Source organism: Oryctolagus cuniculus, chromosome 5, assembly GCF_051225735.1.
Source record: "Oryctolagus cuniculus isolate XC-2025 breed Fujian yellow rabbit chromosome 5, ASM5122573v1, whole genome shotgun sequence".
Classification (NCBI taxonomy): domain Eukaryota; kingdom Metazoa; phylum Chordata; class Mammalia; order Lagomorpha; family Leporidae; genus Oryctolagus; species Oryctolagus cuniculus.
In genome coordinates this window covers 152,951,149-152,972,246 of record NC_142871.1, presented here as the reverse complement: position 1 = coordinate 152,972,246, position 21,098 = coordinate 152,951,149, and the positions used below count along the sequence as shown (strand labels likewise).

Genomic DNA, 21,098 nt, shown 5'->3' with positions numbered 1-21,098 from the left:
TAGGAAATGCTTAAAACAGAAAATAAAAACTAAATACTCTCTCGAGATAAAGCAGTTCCTTTCTGAATCCTCTCCATCAATGTTCTACTACTCAGAATTCAGATTTTCAAGTTTCCCTTTCTAAAGATTCTGACTCCTGCATCCTCCATGCAAGCAATTTGAAGTGAAACTTTCTGGGGCCAGCACTGTGGAGCAGTGGGCTAAGCTTCCACCTGCAGTGTTGGCATCCCATGTGGGCACCAGTTCATGTCCCGGCTGCTCCTCTTCCCATCCAGCTCTCTGCTATGGCCTGGGAAAGCAGTGGAAGATGGCTCAAGTGCTTGGGCCCCTGCACTCATGTGGGAGACCTGGAAGAAGCTCCTGGCTTTGGATGGAACCACCTCTGACCACTGCAGCCATTTGGGGAATGAACCAGTGGATGGAAGATCTTTCTCTCTCTCTCTCTCTTTCTCTCTCTCTCTCTGTAAGTCTGCCTCTCAAAGAAATATTTTAAAAAAATTTTTAAAAGAAACTTTCTGCCTCACCATGAACTCTAGAATTTCAACCCAGTCTCACACTGAACGTGTGTTACGTATGAAAAAAAGTATCTGTGATGGGCAGAATCGCCGGGTGGCTGCCACAATGCCTCTCTGGGTACCCACACCCTACGTGACTCCCTCCAGCACAAGGGAGGCTGGTGGCTACCACGGGGCCTCACACGAAGACTGGCCAGTTGGTGGTGGGCCTGCCCAGCCTAGGGAGCTGTTTACAGGAAGCTTAAACATCACACAGACAGTGTAATGGTTTGGATGCTGAATATCCCCCAGAGCCCAAGCGTCAAAGGCTTGTGGTCACTCCTGGGAAGAGGAGCCTGGCAGGAGGGCCTAGCTCCTGGGAAGCACTGCCCCCAGAGAGCAGTGTGGGATCCAGTCTCTCTTCCTCTCTCTGTCTCTCTGCTTCTGGCTCAGGCTGTGACTGACCACCCCACCACAAAGCTCCCACGACGGCCATCCACTGCCACTACCAGTGGCTGAACCAATGAAGGCTGCCCCATCTTGGACTTTAGCCTCCAACACTGTGAGCTAAATAAACCTCTTTACAAGTAGTCTAACTCAGGTGTTCTGTGGTAGCTCACAAAGTAACACAGATGTGCCACAGCTGGCTGTTGTCAGTGCAGAGGGCCACGAGGCAAGGACGTGGGCACAGGTACTAGGTGCAGAGAGCTCCCCATAGCATCCACCAACAACAGGGACTCAGTCCTACAGACCCGAGGTGATTAATTCTGCCAACAGCCAGGGAACCTGAGGAGGACTCCAAGGTCACAGTCAAGGTCAGAGCCCCTGCTGACAGTGCGGTTTCCACCTACAAGACCCTCAGCACAGAACCCGGCCCAGCTGGACCCAGGCCCTTGGCCCTAGACACTGTGCCATTTTAAGCTTACAGGTATGAGATAATATGTCAGGCAGAAGTATGAGCAAACTTCCAAAAAGTTCATGGGAAAGGGAATTCAAACAAGTCTATCAAGTCTATTTTAGTGCCAAACAATTTTTAAAGCCTTGTATAGATGGGATCTTTAAAATTTTTCATGGAAAGTGAGTACTATGGAAAAAAAAAAAACTATGCACAGACCTCAAAATTATTTTTTTACCAAAATAAACTTATAATTCTATTTTCCTATAAACTCTTTGAAGTATCCTCATAGATAATATTTGCAAAATAATATTCTGCTTTTTGTATCATTTCCAAAACGAATTCATCAGCATGACTTTTAGCACGAGTATTTTCATGAAAAGGTGGGATGAACTAGAAGCCAGCAATGGCAGTAACAGCATTTACAACAGAATTCCCGTTAAGTGGGGCACTCCTCTCCAGGCCCGGCTAAATCAGAGCTCTCCAACCCGCCCCAGCCCTGGCATCACCAGTAACATGAAGGCGGCAGCACCTCTGTCCTCCAGGGGGTTGCCAGCAAGGTTAATCGTGTGCAGTCCTGAGTTGGGATTATGCGCTAGAGCACTGGCCAGTTTCTGTGCAAAATCTCTGCAGGGAAACAAAGCAGTGAGTAAACACACAGATGTAAAACTGTTCAAATTAAACATCCGAAGGTTAAACAGAGTGAAATCGTAAAAAATAAAGAATCCTCTCTGGAGACATTTATCTCTTTAAATATAATTAATTAAACATTATATATCTTTTCATTAGAGAATTTATAAGGCCACAACCATACCATGCTTAATTTTGATTGGCCAAAAGCAAAAAGAAAATATATAATTGTCTCTTGAAAGATACATTTCTGTATCTCATTAATATTACTACTAAGTCCATCCATAATCTTTTTTCAATCATGGATTGAACCTGCTTCTCATGAAAATTACAGTAAGCTGTTGACTACACTTTAGCTCTCATTTTATGTAATACTTATGAATGTAAAACTGATTACTCTAATTATTGAGTTCAAAGGCTACAATTACTAGCACTAGATTTTACAAATCACTATTTTACTCAACCTGAAATAACATACCGAAAGCTATGATTACAAAATATCAATGCATATCATTTAGTAATTTCTTTGTCCTAAAAGATTCTAACTCAGGCTGCTAACAGTAAAGCTTGGGCATTGACTACTAAACTATTAGATAAAGACCTCGTAAATGTTAAATCAAAAAGGGACCGAAATAACCAATCAAAGCAAACCAACAAAATCACAAGAAATATTTTATTAAGACACTATCAATAATGATAATAACATAAGCTACATATAGCACCAAAGTATGAAAGCTACATTTCTAAGTTCTCTCTCTCCTCTACCTCTCTCTCCATATATTCAATTTATCCTTGCAACTTTAATTCCATAAGGTAGGCACTACTATTATCTCCACTTTAAAGGCAAAGAGCCCAAGGAACAAAGAGCTTAAATTGCTTGCCCAAGGCCACACGGCATCTGACTCAAAGGGTCACATTCTTAAGCATCACACTGTGCACACTCAAAAACATCAAGTGACAGATGATGAGGATCACAGAGATTTTTTTTAAGAGGAAAAACAATATATATATTCCATTTATGAGTAGCCCAACTTATTTTTTTAAGTAAGCACCAGTAGCATACAGTTGTAAAGCCCCATGTCCATATATTCAGGAAAACACTCACGTTCTAAGTCCAGCATTTTCCAACACCAATTCTTCCAGTCGATTGGATCTGCTCACCACCCTCAAGATCTGTTCGCAGACATCAGCGGACTGTAACAGAAAACAATCTTTGACCATTCCACTGACCCTCCCTTCAATGTTATAAATCTATGTAATGCAAAGTTTTAATTAAACGAAACATTCATTCACACATTGATTCATTCAACAAACTTTAAATGAGCATCATCTGGTACTATACACCATCATGATGAAGATCCCGAGAGCACAGTCACATAAAAGACAAAGCCCCTGCTAAGAGTGCACCACCAGGGCAGGTACTGTCATACAGCAAGTTAGGCTGCCACCTGCCATACCCACATCAGAGTGCTGGCTGAGTGCCAGCCACTCCAGCTCTGACACAGCTTCCCGCTAACGCATATGTACCTGGGAAACAGCGGGTGATGGCTCAAGTGTTTGGGCCCCTGCCACCCACGGGAGAAACCTGGATGGAGTTCTAAGCTCCTGGCTTCAGCCTGCTCCAGCCCTGACCGTTGCAGGCATTTGGAAAATGAACCAATGGATAGAAGATCTGTGTGTGCGTGTGTGCGTGTGTGCGTGTGTGTGTGTTTCTCTATGTCTGTCACTGTGCCTTCCAAGTAGATGAAAATAAATAAGTAAACACAAACACAAAAAAGGGATACACCATCCTGTAGGGGGAACAGACAAGAAGAATGTTATGGTCTGAGTTAATTCTACCCACTCCCAGATTCCTGCTGAACACCTGACCAACAATGTGATGCTATTAGTAGGTGAGGGATGTAGGTCCTGAAGATGGAGCCCTCGTGAACAGGAAGAATGCCCTAATAAAGGAGGTCCCAGAGAGCAGCCCCACCCCTTCTAGTCCAGAAAGACCCAGGTGGAAGGCACCACCAGTCCAGAAAGTGGGCCCTCACCAGAACCAGCCCTGCCTGCACCTTGTCCGGGCCTTCCCAGCCTCCAGAAGTGGGAGTGAGAAACTTGTGCTGTTTCTAAGCCACGTGTGGGCACTTCCATGCATCAAGCTTTGTTTGGCAGCACTGAAACCATTAGGTGGGTATCTTCTGTGCTGAACACCTCAAGGGGCTGAACAGAGATGAGGCTTGGGAGGAATAATGACGGAATGCCAGCTCCCATGTGGCGAGTGGGGACAATCTCCAAAAGCGGGTTATCACAACCTGCTTGGAACTCTCTTGGGCACCCAGTTAGAAAATCACAAATTTACTTGAGATGTCTGAATGAGCCATGTGAAAAGTGACTCAGTAAAGAACCACTCACGTCTCTGATCCATCGCCCCTGGGCTAATCTATTTCCTGTTTCCCCAGTGGGCCCCTTCCTGGTAATGGGTCCATCCCAGAGAGCCGCACACAAGAGGATTCTACTCCCAGGTCTCCCATCACAGATACCTGTCTATTCCTGAGGACTCACCTGGCTGCACCCCGAAACCCCTCAGCTCCAACACCACCACTCTGGCACCACCTGGTCTAGCTGACATAGTTCCCATAAATCCATACGCCCAAAATTGCTCATTTCACAACCTCTTTGCTAGTCTGACTGCAAGAATCCTAATAGCCACAGTTAAGTTATAACATGTCTACAATCTGTCAGGTATGGTTAGAATTTCTACACACATCATTTACTTACCTCAACAACCTGCAAATCAGTGATACTGCTATGGCCATTCACTCATCTATTTAACACGCAAATTTTATTGAGTAGCCTCTACAAACCAGACTGATAAACACCGGATAGACATGAATAAGACAACAGACCCAACAAGCTCACAGTACCAGGTATGCAGGGAGCAGAAGCCTTGGAAGACCAGGTAACTTATCTCAGGTCATACAAGCTTGAAAGAAGGGTCCAAAACTTCAGATTCCAAATCTACCCTCTTTCCTTAAACCACATTGGCTCCTGAGGGGCACAAGTGAGTTCTGCCCGTTTTCATACAGATAATGCCTTCATCCCTCCCCCCATATTCACGGAACCAAGTGCCCTGCCCAATAGCCAATTACAACCCTCCACTTTGTACAAATCCACAAATCAATTCAAGTCCTAACTCCTCACCACAGAAATCTGAAACCCTTAGATTCTACGACCTTGGAAGGGTGGTGGCCTCTAAATTACTTCTTATCCTGGATGAAGCATTGGGAAGCTAACCCAAAGATTAGCATCTGTCCATAAGACTTCTTACTCCCTAAGAGAGCATCTATTTGGATTAGTAATACAGACCAGGGCCAGCAATGTGGCATAGCAGGTAAGGCCACCACCTGCAGTGCCAGTATCCCATATGGGTGCCAGTTCAAGTCTCCGCTGCTCCACTTCCGATCCAGCTCTCTGCTATGGCCTGGGAAAGCAGTAGAAGATGGCCCAAGTCCTTGGGCCCCTGCACCCATGTGGGAGACCCGGAAGAACTGGCTTCGGATCGGAGCAACTCCGGCAGTCGTGGCCATCTGGGGAGTGAACCAGAGGGTGGAAGACCTCTCTCTTTGTCTGCCTCTGCCTCTCTGTAACTCTGCCTTTCCAATAAATAAATAAATTTCTAAAAAAAAAAAAAAATACAGACCAACTATTTGACCCTTTTGTTCATTACAAAAACTCCCAGATTTCATTTTCCTTACATATAGATCTACACAAGAACTCAGCTAGAAAATTAATGTTGACTATTAAAGCTCAACCAGACCAATGGTACCTATCCTAAATTTGGGGGAAGGGAAACTTTGTGAAGATGGAATATACGATAGGAACATAAAATCTGCTATTTGCAACAGTGCAAGCATAATAGCTTTTTTGCCAACTGAAGAACTGTGTTCTGAAGGCTACCTGAAATCCATCTTCCTGCTCATCTTCTAAAAACTGCCTGAAGCAGCTAAAAACACGAGGAAGCACCTCTCTTAAGCATCACTCATTATAAACTTTATAAAACACTGCACGAATCATTGGTAGGGAAATATCTCCTCTAGAAACAAAATGTATGCAGTGCACCAGAAAACACTTTGAGACAACTTTCAAGTTTTCAAAATTCAGCAAGGCCAAGCAACGTTTGCTGTATGTGCAACTACTCACGAGTTTTAGGTCCCTGGAGGACAGCTTGGTGAACCACTGGTTGTACTCCAGAGCGGCGACGATGGGTATTAGGTCTCTAGAAGCAGAAATCACAGAGGGTGGTAACAGTCACATCACACGTATTCTTCATCTATAACTTCCAGGTTCAGTGGTTAATTCTCTTTATTCACAAATGAAACATCGAGCCCAAGCCATTTTGACCACTAGCCAACAACGACATCCCCTAAGAGTCCTCTAGGGAATGAAGTCCAAAGGAAGAGAGGTTGTTAGCAGAGTTTACTAGGAGAACCTCCTCAGGGTGAGAAAAAGCAAGCGTCTAATCCATAGTCACAAAGCTTATTTCTTTAGACTGCTCTTTCAACATTCCTTGACCATCAAATCTGGTCAGAAGAGTTCACATTTTTTTTTAAAGATTTATTTATTTATTTGAGAAGTAGAGTTACAGTCAAGAGAGGCGAGACACAGAGAGAAAAAGGTCTTCCATCTGCTGGTTCACTCCCCAAATGGCCATGATGGCCGGAGCTGAACTAATCCGAAGCCAGGAGCCAGGAGTTTCTTCTGGGTTTCCCACATGGGTGCGGGGGCCCAAGCACTTGGGCCATCCTCTGCTGCTTTTGCAGGCCATAGCAGACAGCTGGATTGGAAGAGGAGCAGCCGGGACTAGAACCAGCTCCCATATGGGATGCCGGCACTGCAGGTGGAGGATTAGCCCACTATGCCACAGCGCAGGCCTGAAGAGCTCACACTCTGAGCAATACCAGTGCCTCCCCTGAGAATCTGCCACACTTTATGCTGACATTATAGTTTGTTGCTTAAGCATCTGGTCCCTACCCTCCACCTCCCATGCCCAGTTCCAGGCTATAAATTCTCTGACAACAAAGTCTCCAGTTCAGCTTTGTGGTTGCAGTGAGGCCATGATCAATTTGATCTCTAGTATATGACAAGTTGGAAATACTCACATTTTTTTTTAAAGCTATTTATTTATTTGAAAGTCAGAGTTACACAGAGAGAGAAGGAGAGGCAGAGAGAGAGTGAGAGAGAGGTTTTCCATCTGCTGGTTCACTCCCCAGTTGGCCGCAATGGCTAGAGCTACGCCGATGAGCAGCCAGGGGCCAGGAGCTTCTTTCAGGTCTCCCACATGGGTGCAGGGCCCAAGCGCTTGGGCCATCTTCTACTGCTTTCCCAGGCCAAAGCAGAGAGCCAGATCAGAAGTGGAGCAGCCGGGACACGAACCAGCACCCATATGGGATGCTGGCACTGCAGGCAGAGGCTTTACCAGCTATGCCACAGCGCTGGCCCCATTTGTGTGTGTGTGTGTATGCATGTGTGTGTGTTAAAGATACTCACATTTGTATTGCAACAGGAAAGAAGGCGGCAGGTGGATGAGAACAGAGCCTCAGGACTGTGGGGTGCCCCTGGCTCCTGCGAGTGTTTGGCACTCCACACCTCTTTTAAATCTCAAAAGGCCCCAGGGAAGCATTCCTGCTCACCCCCTAGAGATGGATGGACAGGTACTCAGAGACATACAGTGAGCCAGGCAGAGGGGACAGAACAGTGCCGCACGGACGCGTTTCAGCAGACAGGCTTACGAAAAACAAAATGAGCAGCCACGGGGAGACAGAAACAGGCCAAGGAACGGCTGGGTTCTGTCGCCAGGGCTTCTACCACCTCTGTGTTGAAGGGATTTAAGTTTCAGACTGAAGAAGAACAACTCTCCCCATAGGTGTTTCATGGTCTCCACCTCGTCCTATCCCACTGCCCTGGGCTCAGAACAAGGGCCGCACTGCACCCTGCAGCCCAACGCCCGGCTGCAGCGTCCCTGAGAGTGATTCTACCCCAGGACAGAGGCCCTGGAACACACGTTTTGAGAGGCCGCTTGTCTGATGGCAGAGCACAGTCCTCTCAGCTGGTTCTGTGGATTTCACGTCAGGGGCCCACACTTCAGAACCTCCTGGTTTTATATTCTATTCTACCACCAGAGCTGCCTGCAAGGGTGGCTGCCTTTTGTCACAGATGAGGTCATTTCCAGGAATGGGAGGGTATATATCATCAACAGAACCAAGTTCTACATGAATGCAGTGGTAAGAGACCATCATCTCCACAGACGACATGCAAAACCCTTGAAAATGGGTCAGCACTGTGGTGCAGTGTTTAAGCCACAGCCTGCAGTGACACAGGTTCGAGTCCCGGCTGCTCCACTTCCAATCCCATTCCCTGCTAATGTGTCTGGGAAAGCAGCAGAAGACGGACTAAGTGCTTGGGCCTGCACCCACATGGGAGACCAAGAAGAAGCTCCAGGCTCCTGGCTTCAGCCTGCAGCCATTTGGGGGAGTGAACCAACAAATGGAAGATCTGGCTCTATGTCTCTTCTCTCACTCTGTAACTCTGCTTTCAAATAAATAAATAAATCTTTGAAAAAATTTAAAAAACCTTGAAAAAATATTCGAGTATAATAAAAGTCAGATCTAATATCAAAAATGATATTGGTATAATATTAAATTTTAAAAATATATAGTATTTTAGGGGCAGGCGCTGTGGCACAGTGGGTTAAAGCCCTGGCCTAAAGCGCCGGCATCCCATATGGGCACCGGTTCTAATCCCGGCCGCTCCTCTTCCGATCCAGTTCTCTGCTATGGCCTGGGAAAGCGGCGGAAGATGGCCCAAGTCCTTGGGCCCCTGCACCCATGTGGGAGACCCGGAAGAAGCTCCTGGCTTCAGACTGGTGCAGCTCTAGCCATTGCAGCTATCTGGGGAGTGAACCAGCAGATGGAAGACCTCTCTCTCTGTTTCTACCTCTGTCTGTCATTTTGTCTTTCAAATAAAGAAAATAAATCTTTTAAAAATATATATAGTATTCTTCTTCTTTTTTTTTTTTTTTTTTTTGACAGGCAGAGTGGACAGTGAGAGAGAAAGACAGGGAGAAAGGTCTTCCTTTACCGTTGGTTCACCTTCCAATGGCAGCTGTAACCGGCGCGCTGCGGCCAGTGCACCGTGCTGATCTGAAGCCAGGAACCAGGTGCTTCTCCTGGTCTCCCATGCGGAGACCAGGGCCCAACCACTTGGGCCATACTCCACTGCACTCCCGGGCCACAGCAGAGAGCTGGACTGGAAGAGGAACAACCGGGACAGAATCCGGCACCCTGACCAAGACTAGAACCCGGGGTGCCAGCACCACGGGCGGAGGATTAGCCTATTGAGCTGCAGCACTGGCCTAAAATATATATAGTATTCTAAGGGTACATTTGTGTTACATAGTCAATGATTATAATTAATAAAAACTATAAAAATGATAGAAATGCTCATAAATGTAGGTGGTTTTTAAGTTGTTTTAAAGATTTATTTATTTATTTGAAAGACAAAGTGACAGAGAAAAAGAAGCGGGGAGATACACAGAAAGATCCCCATTCGTTGGTTTACTTCTCCAAACAGCTGCAAAGGCCAGCACAAGGCCAGGCCAAAGCCAGGAGCCTGGACTCCTTTCGGGTCTCCCACATGTATGGCAGGAGCCCAAGTACTTGGGCCATCATCTGCTGTTTGTCCACCTACATTAGCAGGAAGCTGGTTTGAAAGCAGAGCAGCCGGGACTCAAACCAGTACTCAGATATAAGATGCCGGCATCAGACGGTGGCTTACCCTACTGTGCCACACGTTGGCCCTTACACTCTGTTTTTGTTTTTAAAGAAGATGGCAATATGTAAGTACTTCAAAAAAAAAATCACTGAAAAATGGAATTGTGGAGCACCAGCTAAAGCCACAGCTTGAGACACCAGCATCCCCTATCGGAGCAGGTTCAAGTCCAGGCTGATCCACTTCCAGTCCAGCTCCCTGCTACTGCACCTGGGAAACGATTATGGCCCAAGTGCTTGTGTCCCTTCCATCTATGTAGAGAGCCAAATGGGGCTCCTGGTTCCTGGCTCCTGGCTCCTGGCTCCTGGCTGTTGCAACCACCTGGGGAGTGAACCAGTGGATGGAAGAGCTCTCTCCTACTCTGTCACTCTGCCTTTCACACAAATACATATACATAGTAAATCTTTTTAAAAAAGATACATTTATTTTAGTGCAAGAAACTTAAAACCCATTCACAACTGTTTTATAGTATACATTTTCCATGAACTTTGTGAAGCTATGTCATACAGCATAATGCTTATGTTGAGTATTCTGCCTGGGTGATAAAACCATTTTTCTAACAAGTTTTGAATTATATTTTTGAATGTTTTAATGATGATTCATGTTAATAATCTGACAGTTCTGTGGATGGTATGAATAACATTTTGCTGTAAAATAAACTGCCCATAAAGATGATGGAAATTTAAGCACACAGACATACTCAGCCCACCAGGTTCCAGGACATGATGCTAAGGTCTAGATATTTTAATGTTAAAAAGACTTAGTAGGAGACAATCACTCATCCTTGTTCATTCATCAACACTGAGCACTAACTGAGTAGGAGTTGGGGTTGTGAGATGACTAAGAGTAAGAGCTCATTCCCCCTCCCCCTGCACACCCCATCAGTGAAAGACGGGCCCCTACTACAGCAGAGACACGCTGAGCAGGGGGCAGGTTAGGCACGCACCCTAAGAACACACACGAAGAACAGAGAGTAATCCAGCCTAGAGCAGATGGGGGAGGGGACACAGGGCCTGAGGGACAGGAAGGGGCCAACGAGGCAGGTGGACAGGAATAGCACCTGTGAAGGAGTGGAGACCCACGTTGGGTCGGCAACTCCAGCATTCTTACAGTCAGCACGAGCCGGCCACCCTGTGTGCATCGCTGAGCTTGCCATGGCAATGGACACAGCAAACTGTCCCTGCCCTGTGACAACGCCAGCCTGGCACAGCCTCACAAGAGACCGGAACAAGCCCCAGAGGTCAGAGGGAGTCCAAGGTACCACGGGTGCACATTGCAGGGTCCCCCATCAAGACAAGCGGGTCAGGGAAGATTTCCTGCAGAAGTTACCAAGCCTCAGAGCTGAGGGTGGGGTGGGACACGTGTTCTAAGCATTGGAAATGGGGAATAGAAGAAGGCATGGCTTATGCTAAGAGAGTTTACATCTGACACCAAAAGCATGATCTATAAAAGAAAACAAAGTTGATGCACTGGAACTTATCCAAACAAAAAAACTTCTGCTCCTCAAGAAAAGGAAAAGATAGGCCATATGCTAGGAGGAATTATTTACAAGCCACATTTCTACCAACTAATTGTATCCAAGATGTTTAAGAAATTCTCAGAAAGCACCAACAACAATCACTGGGCGAGTACTGTGGTACAGCAGGTTAAGCCATCATCTGCAATGCTGGCATCCCATATGGGTGCCAGTTGGAATCTCGGATGCTCCACTTCCAACTCACCTCCCCGCTAATGCACCTGGGAAAGCAGCACACAATGGTCCAAGTGCTTCAGCCCCTGCACCCCCATGGGAGGCATGGATGAAGCTCCTGGGTCCTGGCTTCAGCCTGACCCAGCCCTGGCCATTGCAGCCATTTGGGGAATGAACCAGCAGATGGAAGACTTTTCTCTCTGTATCTCTCCCTCTGTCTCTGCAACTCCGGCTTTCAAATAAGTAAATATTAAAAAAAAAAAATCTCTCAATTAAAAAAAATAACCAAAATTTAAAAAATGGACAAACGATTTAAACAATCACGTTACAAAATAAGATACACTCGTACATATAAAGAAGCACAAGAAAAGATGCCTGAATGTATGAGCCATGAAGAAAATGCATTAGAGAAAAAAACAACATAAACTAACACTGCACAACTATCAAATGGCTAATATTTGTTATTTATTGATTCATTTACAAGACGGACAGACAGAGACTCCTGAGGTGCCAGTTCACTCCTTGAATGCCCACCACAACTATAACCGGCCTGAGGCTCAAGCTGAGAGCCAGCAACCCAATCGAGATGGCCCACAGGGAGATGGAGGGACTCGGCTACTGCCAGGGCATGCACAAGCAGAGAGCTGGAACTGGGAGTGGGCGAGCTGGGACTCAGACTCGGGTACTCTCATACGGTTTGCAGGCGTCCAAACCAGCAGCCTGACCACGAGGACAAAGGTCCTGAGAATGAACGTACTGTAAAACACAGACAAAACCTGACAGCAAGAGATGCTGACACAGAGAGCAACTGGCACCATCAAATGCCGCTGAGAGCCAAAGACGGCCCTCTCAGAGTGGCAAACAGCTTGACGGGGTCTTCCGAGGTTCAACACACACCTGCCGTGTGACCAGTAATCCCACTCCTAGGTAGTCACCAAAACAGAAAAAGAACTTTATACAAAATCTTGCATGCTACTTGTTTCCCCAGCTGCATTCATAAATGTCGGAAACCAGAAACAACACAGAAGCCCTTAAATGAGATCTCTCTCTCTCTCTCTCTCTTTCTCTCTCGGCACAGTCACTCACAGAGCCCAACCACCTTGCTGTAAGGAGCCCCGATGGCACACAAAGGCCCCCATACAGATCTCCCGGGGGATGACGACATCAACCCCAGATACGAATGAGGACGGTTTCACCGGGACTCGTGGGTGCTCCTGCTGAGAACCATTATGTCTGGAATGGCTCAGCACAGAGCAGTAGACAACCAGAGCACCTGGTGCCTAGAATAGGGCTTGAACCACACTGGAGAAGCAGCACTGTAGGCAAGGTAACCATAAAAAGCTTTTCTGCAAAGATATGCATCAGAAAGGTAACTTCTGCTACATCAGGAGGGTGTGACCCAGGGAGGTGGCAGTGTAGGTGACCAGGGCTGCAAGGGAGAGAACCGAGCTGAGGTGTAACAGAGGATTCTTCCAGATGAGCTCAGAGAGCTAATGTGGGCCCAATCAAAATACACGTTCTTTTTAAGTTCATTATAAAACTATCAAGAATCATAAGGATTGTTCGGATGCTTAGTGTTAATTGGGTGGGGTAGGAGGGAAAAGAGGGGACTACAGTTGAAAATTGATACATATAAGCCTTCTAAGTAGAGACAACTCCCTTTTTATTTCTCAACTGAAGTGGTAGACATCACGGATGGAATTTACAATTATTTGCATCCTGGTATACAACTGCACACTTTGCTTTAGAATAGCCTTAGCAGTATTGCTCCTAAAAAATAATAAGCTAGAGGCTGGCACTGTGGTGCAGTACGCTAAGCATCTGCCTGCAGTGATGTCATCCTATATGGGTGCCGGTTCCAGTCCCTGCTGATGGCCTGGAAAAGCAGCAGAAGATGGCCCAAGTGATTGGGGCCCTGCACCCACGTGGGAGACCAGGAAGAAGCTCCCGGCTCCTGGCTTCAGACCAACCCAGCTCCTACCATTGTAGCCATTTGGGGAGTGTACCAGCAGGTGGAAACTCTGTCCCTCCCTCTCTCTGTGAGCTCTGCCTTGAAAATAAATAAATCTTTGACCAAAAAACAAAAAAAGAAAAATACCGCTTGTGGCATGTTCATACACTAGAGAATAAAACCAAAACTAGAGTAAACTACAGCTACACACAGCGACACAGAAAACCGCAGTCCCTCAGACACCTAGCACCTCTCCACCGGGCTGGAATATGCATAGAATGCGGAGGTTTACACGTGAGAAGACCAAGGGTCCTGGGAGTGCTTCAGCAAACACTTAAGGAAATGTCAAGGTCCGGACTGAGCGACATTCAGAATCCCTAGAATTCGCTGCTCCTGAGTGGCCGGCCATCCGACGGCCAGAACACACACGGAGACCCGGGTAAGGAAATCCGAAGTGGGCGTGCAACTAACACTTACAGCTTAAACAACAACAACAACAAAAGCACACAGCCGATCATGGTCAGGGGTACCGCCGTAAACAGGAACACAAGACAGCACCTGACCCCACTTCCGGAAGCTCATGGTCGCTCTCTTAGGATACACAGCAGCAGTGAGAATGAGGAAATGTTGGGTAAGTCATCAACTGGGCACACACACGGACTCCTTGCCGCCCACCCCCCTCTCTGCGGACCCCACCTTACTGCAGAGAGAACAGCCTGAGTGTCCAGCAGGAGTTGTGTCTGCGGTACCAACCCTTGCGCTGAGTGCTGGTGTCACATCACCTAGGTAGGAAGATTCCCAAACACCAGTCATTGCCATAGTAACTGATTTTCTCATGGTGGGAAGTGGTGATAGGCTGTGCTTTAAAAAAAGGGGGTGGGGGGAGGGGAGAGGCAGCGTTGTGACTTAGCGGATAAAGCCACTGCCTGCAGTACTGGCATACCATATGGGTGCTCGTTCAGTCCCGCCTGCTCCACTCCTGCTCCAGCTCTCTGCTATGGCCTGGAAAAGCAGTAAAAGATGGCCCAAGACCTTAGGCCCCTGCACACACATGGAAGACCCAAAAGATGCTCCTGGCTCCTGGCTTCAGATTGGCCCAGCTCTGCCCATTGTGGCCATTTGGGGAGTGAACCAGTGGATGGAAGACCTCTCTCCTTCTCTGTAGCTCCGCCTTTCAAATAAATAAAGAGGCCAGAGACCTCACCCATGGTCACAAAGAGGGAGGCAGGAGTGACATCCAGCCAGTCCGACTGGTGAGCCTCTTGTCTGAACCACTGAGCTACCACCATTTCACTAAGGACAAACCTGCTTCCCACCCAAAAAGAGTCTTCAGCCTGCTCCACAGCGAAACCCTGTCCTCAGGTTTTTACATCAAAGAATCAAAACCCCTTTTATCACATTTAACAAGTCAGCTTCTGATTGAGTGTTTACATTTTTGCTTATTTACATTTTTTATTTGAAAGGCTGAGAGGCAGAAACAGAGAGACCAAGAGAGATCTCACATCTGCTGGTTCACTCCCCAAAAGCCCACAAGAGCCAGGCCAGGACCAGGCTGAAGCCAGAAACCAAGAAGATCTCGCATGTGGGGGGCAGAGACCCCAGGACTTGAGCCATCACCTGCTGCCTCCCAGAGCGTGCACTGACCAGAAGCAGAGCTGGGACTCGAAACCGGCAATCAGGCTCTGCTATGGGAAGCAGGTGCTCCAAGCAGTGTCCGATCCCCTGAAACAAGCACTCAGCCCTGGGTTCTGATTTTATAATCAACAGTTAAGACTTATTCTGAAATGAGTTTTCAAGTAACAAGCACACTTTATTATTTTGAACATCAAAAATGGCTGATATTTAGGGGCTATTTTTAAAAGATGCAAAAACAAAGAAAACTGGCAAGAGATTTGCCATCTAGATCTCTTGCCAAACTCCGCTATTCCACATTTCACAGAATCTACCGACCTCACTTTTCTGATCTTGCTGAGACGTTAGTTATTCTAGTAATCATTTTCAGGCCAAATCTCCCTCCCCTATTGCTTCCCCCGCTGCCATCTTCCCGAAATTGTTGAGACGCTGCGATGTTTAAGCAGTGGGAATGATGACAGGCAGGGATCAAGAACAAAGCAATTGAAAGATTCGAAGGACACGTATCAAACCCCAACCACTACCACACTGGGAAAGCACAAGTGGGAAGAGCAGTAATTCAGCCAACGTCATCGTGATGATTTTTAGTGTCTGCACAAACCACAGGAGGGGGCACTTCCTTCTAACACATCTTACGAACATCCGTAGACCAAGACGAGGTGTGTTTTATGAGCTCTCCGTGCTGTGTGTGTGGGCACAGTGGACCATGCTCATGGGACAAGGCTGGTGAACTCGGAGCCACAGCATTATCTTCAGACATTCATTTGATGCCCTCACTAGGGTCAACTGAGACTTTTTCCTCTATCGATATCTCATTTGACAATAGGAGTTGGAGAGCTTTAAAAAATGTAAAACATTACATGAGAGATTTCTTCCTAGCATTGCAATGCACAGAGGGAGATGTCCTGTGTAACACTAAATTATTAGTTGGCCTACTCTCCAGCCCCCAGGGATGTGAAGAACCGAAATGCTTTGCAGGTGAGGACAGTCTCAGAGGTCTGAGGGGCCTCTACATTTTTTTTAACATTCACTCTTAACGAATGTATTTTGAGTACGCCCCCCCCAAAATGTGTTTATTTGTAAACTATATACATGTGCCACTGTGCTAGTATAAAATACAATATTAACAAATAAAATGGATGAGAAAAAAATTTGCTTAAGTTCCATTTACGCCACATGCCCCAACATACCAGTACTTTGGCTGACCCAGGGTGGAGACCACTGTCCCACAGAATCACTTAAGAATACCGGGAATAGGACCAGCACCGCGGCTCACTAGGCTAATCCTCTGCCTGCGGCGCCAGCACACCAGGCTCTAGTCCCGGTCGGGGCGCCGGATTCTGTCCCGGTTGCCCCTCTTCCAGGCCAGCTCTCTGCTGTGGCCAGGGAGTGCAGTGGAGGATGGCCCAAGTGCTTGGGTCCTGCACCCCATGGGAGACCAGGAGAAGCACCTGGCTCCTGGCTTTGGATCAGTGCGGTGCGCCGGCCGCAGAGAGCCAGCCATGGCGGCCATTGGAGGGTGAACCAACGGCAGAGGAAGACCTTTCTCTCTGTCTCTCTCTCTCTCTCTCAGTCCACTTTGCCTGTCAAAAAAAAAAAAAGAATACCGGGGATAGAAACAGAAGCCAGCACTGCCCACGCTTAATCCCCACTCTCCAACCAGCAGTTCTTCCTTCTTACATGAGCAGGAAGAAACTGGAGCTTAGATGAGGAAAGACTTAGAGCCATGCCCTCGGGACAACCTTGCCACCCACAACCAACACTTGGACCTCCTCCCAGGAAGATCACACTCGGGACCTTGGCCTTGAACAGAGAGGAACATGACAACACAGAAGCGTGAGCCTGGTGGCTGGGCCCTCATCAGCCAAGCTTAACCTCAGCCATGCATGGCACTGAGTGTTTGGAGGACTGATGAGATTAGCTGCTCTCAAAAACCTTCCAGGAAGAGAGCAATAGATGTACTTCAAGCAATATATTCTCTTCTCCTCGGCATCACTACCTCTGCGCTCATTGTCCCTGCCACCCCCAATTACAGGGTAATCATACTTTGGACACGCCACCCCACAGACCACTGCGAGACCCCCCTGAGAAATGGACCACAAAGCCTTTTTCAATCTGTGCCTCTTTCTGACCCAGCGATACCTAAACCAGACCAAACTCAAAGAATATACTTAAGTGTAATTTGGGAACCTATCAATAACATCTGAGCAGGGCATTTTTCCAAGTACCAGGTGATGACTGCCCTTCTCCAGGGACTAACTGGATACATCGAACGGAACAACGGCCATCCTCACGCCCGCGTGCTTATTCAGCAACCACGGGGTGCCTGGTCCCACAGTCCGTTCTGACAGAGCCAGAGGAAAGAAAGAAACAACTACAACAGTCATGGGACCCACTCTGCTCACAAATCCACCTTGCAGCACTCAGGGAGACCTTCGCGGTTGGGGGGGGAGGGGCAGAATATTCAGAATCAGGAAGCAAGAGCAGCAGGCTCAGCGCCAACAGGAGGCACATGACTGTCCTCACGCTCCCCCGTGTCCCAGCTCAGGAGGCCCCATGGGACCGCTAAGGATCCCGGTATCCTAGCACTGAGCGTGTCTCGGAGGAACGGCAAGTCAGCAGGTGAGGCTGTTCGTGGGGTCTCTGTGATAACAGCAGGGACAAAGGCAGTGCCCCCTATTGCCACACCTGATCCTTCTTAAACCACCTCCTCCAAGCGCTGGTGGGTCGCATCCTTCAGACGCCCGTCTCCTCCGCCCCTGCACCTCCCACGGGGAGGCTGACAGAGCCAGGCCTGGCCCCTCCGTATTCACCAACCCCTTCAGTGCGCGTGCACCAGAATCACATTTTAACAAAGTGAACAATGTCGCTTACTTGCGTTTGAATGATGTCCCGAACTGTCACGGAGGGGAAGATCATGCACACATATGAGGATGACCACACATTGTTGGTGACACGCCCCAGTCCATCACAGACGTCACTGTTAAAGCCCATGTGGCATCTGTCATCAGATCTCCAATTTGTCCAATTCTTCCACCTTTTTCTATGACTCCATCCCCAAATGAGAAATGCATGACTTTCTGTAAAACCTCTTTAATGTAGGGACTGGCGCTGTGGCTTAGCTGGTAAAACTGCTGCCTGGAGTGCCGGCATCCCATGTGGGCATCCCTGGCTGCTCTACTTCTGATCCAGCTCTCTGCTAAGGCTTGGAAAAGCAGTAGACGATGGCCCAAGTCCTTGGGCCCCTGCATCCATGTGGTAGACCTAGAAGATGCTCCTGGCTCCTGGCTTTGGATTGGCGCAGCTCCAGCCATTGAGGCCAATTGGGTAGTGAACCAGCGGATGGATGACCTCTCTCTCTGTCTGCCTCTCCTTCTCTCTCTGTGTAACTCTTTCAAATTAAATAAATAAATAATTTTTTAAAAAAAAAGAATACATTCTCCTGCTCACAACTTTCCTACCTAATGGTTCCTTTAAGACAACTTACCAAAAAAAAAAAAAAAAGAAAAGAAAGAAACCTCTCTCTAATGTAATGACCCATATCACATTCAAATTATGCCACAATGAGCCCTTCCAGACAACTAAAACATTTAAGTATGTATTGATTCCTTTGAGGATAAGCATACTCAGACTTCTACTACACAGAAATGTCCACCAAACATAACTTGTTATAATTTGTTTTAGGAAAATACTAATACAGGCTGCAATTATTTGGGTAATGGTTTGGCTGTCCCCTAAAGGACCACGTGTTAAACACTTGACCAGAAATACAACGTCTGGAAGGTGAGCCTAGTGGGAGGTCCTTAGGCTACTGTGAGGGTACCCTTGAAAGGTAGTTCTTGAATGCAGAGAGAGAGAGAGGGAGACACACACAGAGAGAAAGAGAGAGAGAGAGAGAGAGAGAGTCTTCCATCTGCTAGTTCATCCCCCAAATGACTGACTGGGCCAGCCTGATGCCAGGTGCCATGAACTTCATGCAGGTCTCCCACATGAACTGGAGCCAACATACTAGAACCATCTTCTGCTGCCTTCCCAGACACATCAGCAGGAAGCTGGACTGGAAGTGGAGTAGCCAGACCTTGAACCAGCACTCTGATATGGGATGCCGGCGTGGGAAGCACCTCAATGCTGGCTCCAGAAGGTAGTTCTTGTGAGAGGGTTGGTTATAGAAGCAAAGTATGGCCAAGGTGTTCTCTCTCTGCTTGCTGGTCTGCCATCTGAGTGCTCCTCCACCACACTCCACTGCTGCCCGCCTCCACCCTCGTCACGCTCATGGGGCTGCCCAATCTTGAACTGGGACCCTGCAAAACCCAAAGTCAAAACAAACTTCACCCTTCCTCCCTAAGTAGTTCCTCTCAGACATCTGTTACAGTAATAAAAAGCTAACTAAAACACAGGCCATCTAACAGGACTAAAAACAGAGGTTGACTCTAATTTTAATAGTAAGGATCATGGGAAAAGATTAGACATACAAGAATGAGGCAGTCAACACTGAAGTTGAAGGTCCTTAAGACAGAGCTGTAGGGGCTGGCGCTGTGGCCCAGCAGGTTAAGCTGCCAGCATCCCATAGGGGCTCTGGCTGCTCCATTTCCCATCCAGCTCCCTGCTAATGCACCTGGGAAAGTAGCAGAAGATGGCTTAAGTACTTGGGCCCCTGCGCCCATGTGGGAGACCTGGAAGAAGCACTTGGCTCTGGCTTCAGCCTGGCCCAGCTCTGGCTGTTGCTGCCATTTGGGGAGAAAACCAGCAGATGGAAGATTCTCTCTCTCTCTCTCTCTCTCTCTCTCTCTCTCTCTCTTTTAAATAAAGAGCTCTGAGGACAAGTTTAAGCTCTTAAAAATCAGCAGGAGACCGCCGGCGCCGCGGCTCACTAGGCTAATCCTCCACCTAGCAGCGCCGGCACACCAGGTTCTAGTCCCAGTCGGGGCACCGGATTCTGTCCCGGTTGCCCCTCTTCCAGACCAGCTCTCTGCTGTGACCAGGGAGTGCAGTGGAGGATGGCCCAAGTCCTTGGGCCCTGCACCCGCATGGGAGACCAGGATAAGTACCTGGCTCCTGCCATTGGATCAGCGCGGTGCGCCGGCCACAGCGCGCCGGCCGCGGTGGCCATTGGAGGGTGAACCAATGGCAAAAAAGACCACCTTTCTCTCGCTCTCTCTCACTGTCTACTCTGCCTGTCAAAAAAAAAAAAAAAAAAAATCAGCAGGAGAGATGCTCTCAGCAACAGGGAACTTATATTTTGCAGCCCAGTATTACAAAAATTTTTGAAAACAACGTTATTTTTTAAAATATTTTCTTATTATACAGTAAAAACTACAATAGTAAAATAGATACATTTTCAAGTAAGTCAATAACAAATTTAAATAGTTCTAATACAGTTAGCCCCAATGTCCTCGGGGGAACACTTCAGGACCCCCTGGCAGATATGAATAACCAAGAAGCTACAGCCCCTTATAACACATGGGTAATATCTGCACACACCCTACACTCATCCTCCTTTATACCTCAGATCATCTTCAGATTACTTACAATATTTAACACAATGCAAATGCTATGTGAACAGTTGTTATACTTTATTATTTAAGGAATAATGACAAGGAAAAAAAGTCATACATGTTTAGTACTGATGCCATTGTTTTTCTGAATATTTCTGATCCACAGAGGGCTGACTGTATTTCTTTTATTTCCTTTTGGAGACAGAAACCCACCTTAGAGGCACCGATGGCGAGATCCAGGGCTCCTGGGACACAGCCACACGCTCTCGGCTGCTTTCACACTGCTACAGTAGAATCACCTAACTCCAGGTAGACAACATGCGCTATCTGGCCCTTTACAAAAAGGCTGTCTCTCCCTGTTCCAGAGTCTCAGGAATGAAAAGTCCTTCTAGCTCCTTAGTCAAGCAAGAAAAGGAAATGATTCTGGCCCACCCCCTAACGCAGTATTGACTGATAAACTGGAAATTCTCCAGCTGAGAAGCCAGACAGCCTCGGCTGG

General features: G+C 47.3%; 1 protein-coding gene across 5 annotated transcripts in view; it reads right to left on the bottom strand.

Annotated features, from left to right (window-relative positions):
• The window catches only part of CARMIL1 (capping protein regulator and myosin 1 linker 1), a 317,914-nt gene that overhangs the window by 139,156 nt on the left and 157,660 nt on the right, over nt 1-21,098 (bottom strand). For all 5 annotated transcript variants that reach the window (XM_017344956.4, XM_089334373.1, XM_089334375.1 and 2 more), the window contains 3 exons: nt 6,205-6,280; nt 3,125-3,213; nt 1,922-2,016 (listed from right to left, as the gene is read on the bottom strand). In XM_017344956.4, coding sequence (XP_017200445.2) covers nt 1,922-2,016; nt 3,125-3,213; nt 6,205-6,280 — 260 coding nt within the window. The remainder of the gene's footprint in view (nt 1-1,921; nt 2,017-3,124; nt 3,214-6,204; nt 6,281-21,098) is intronic.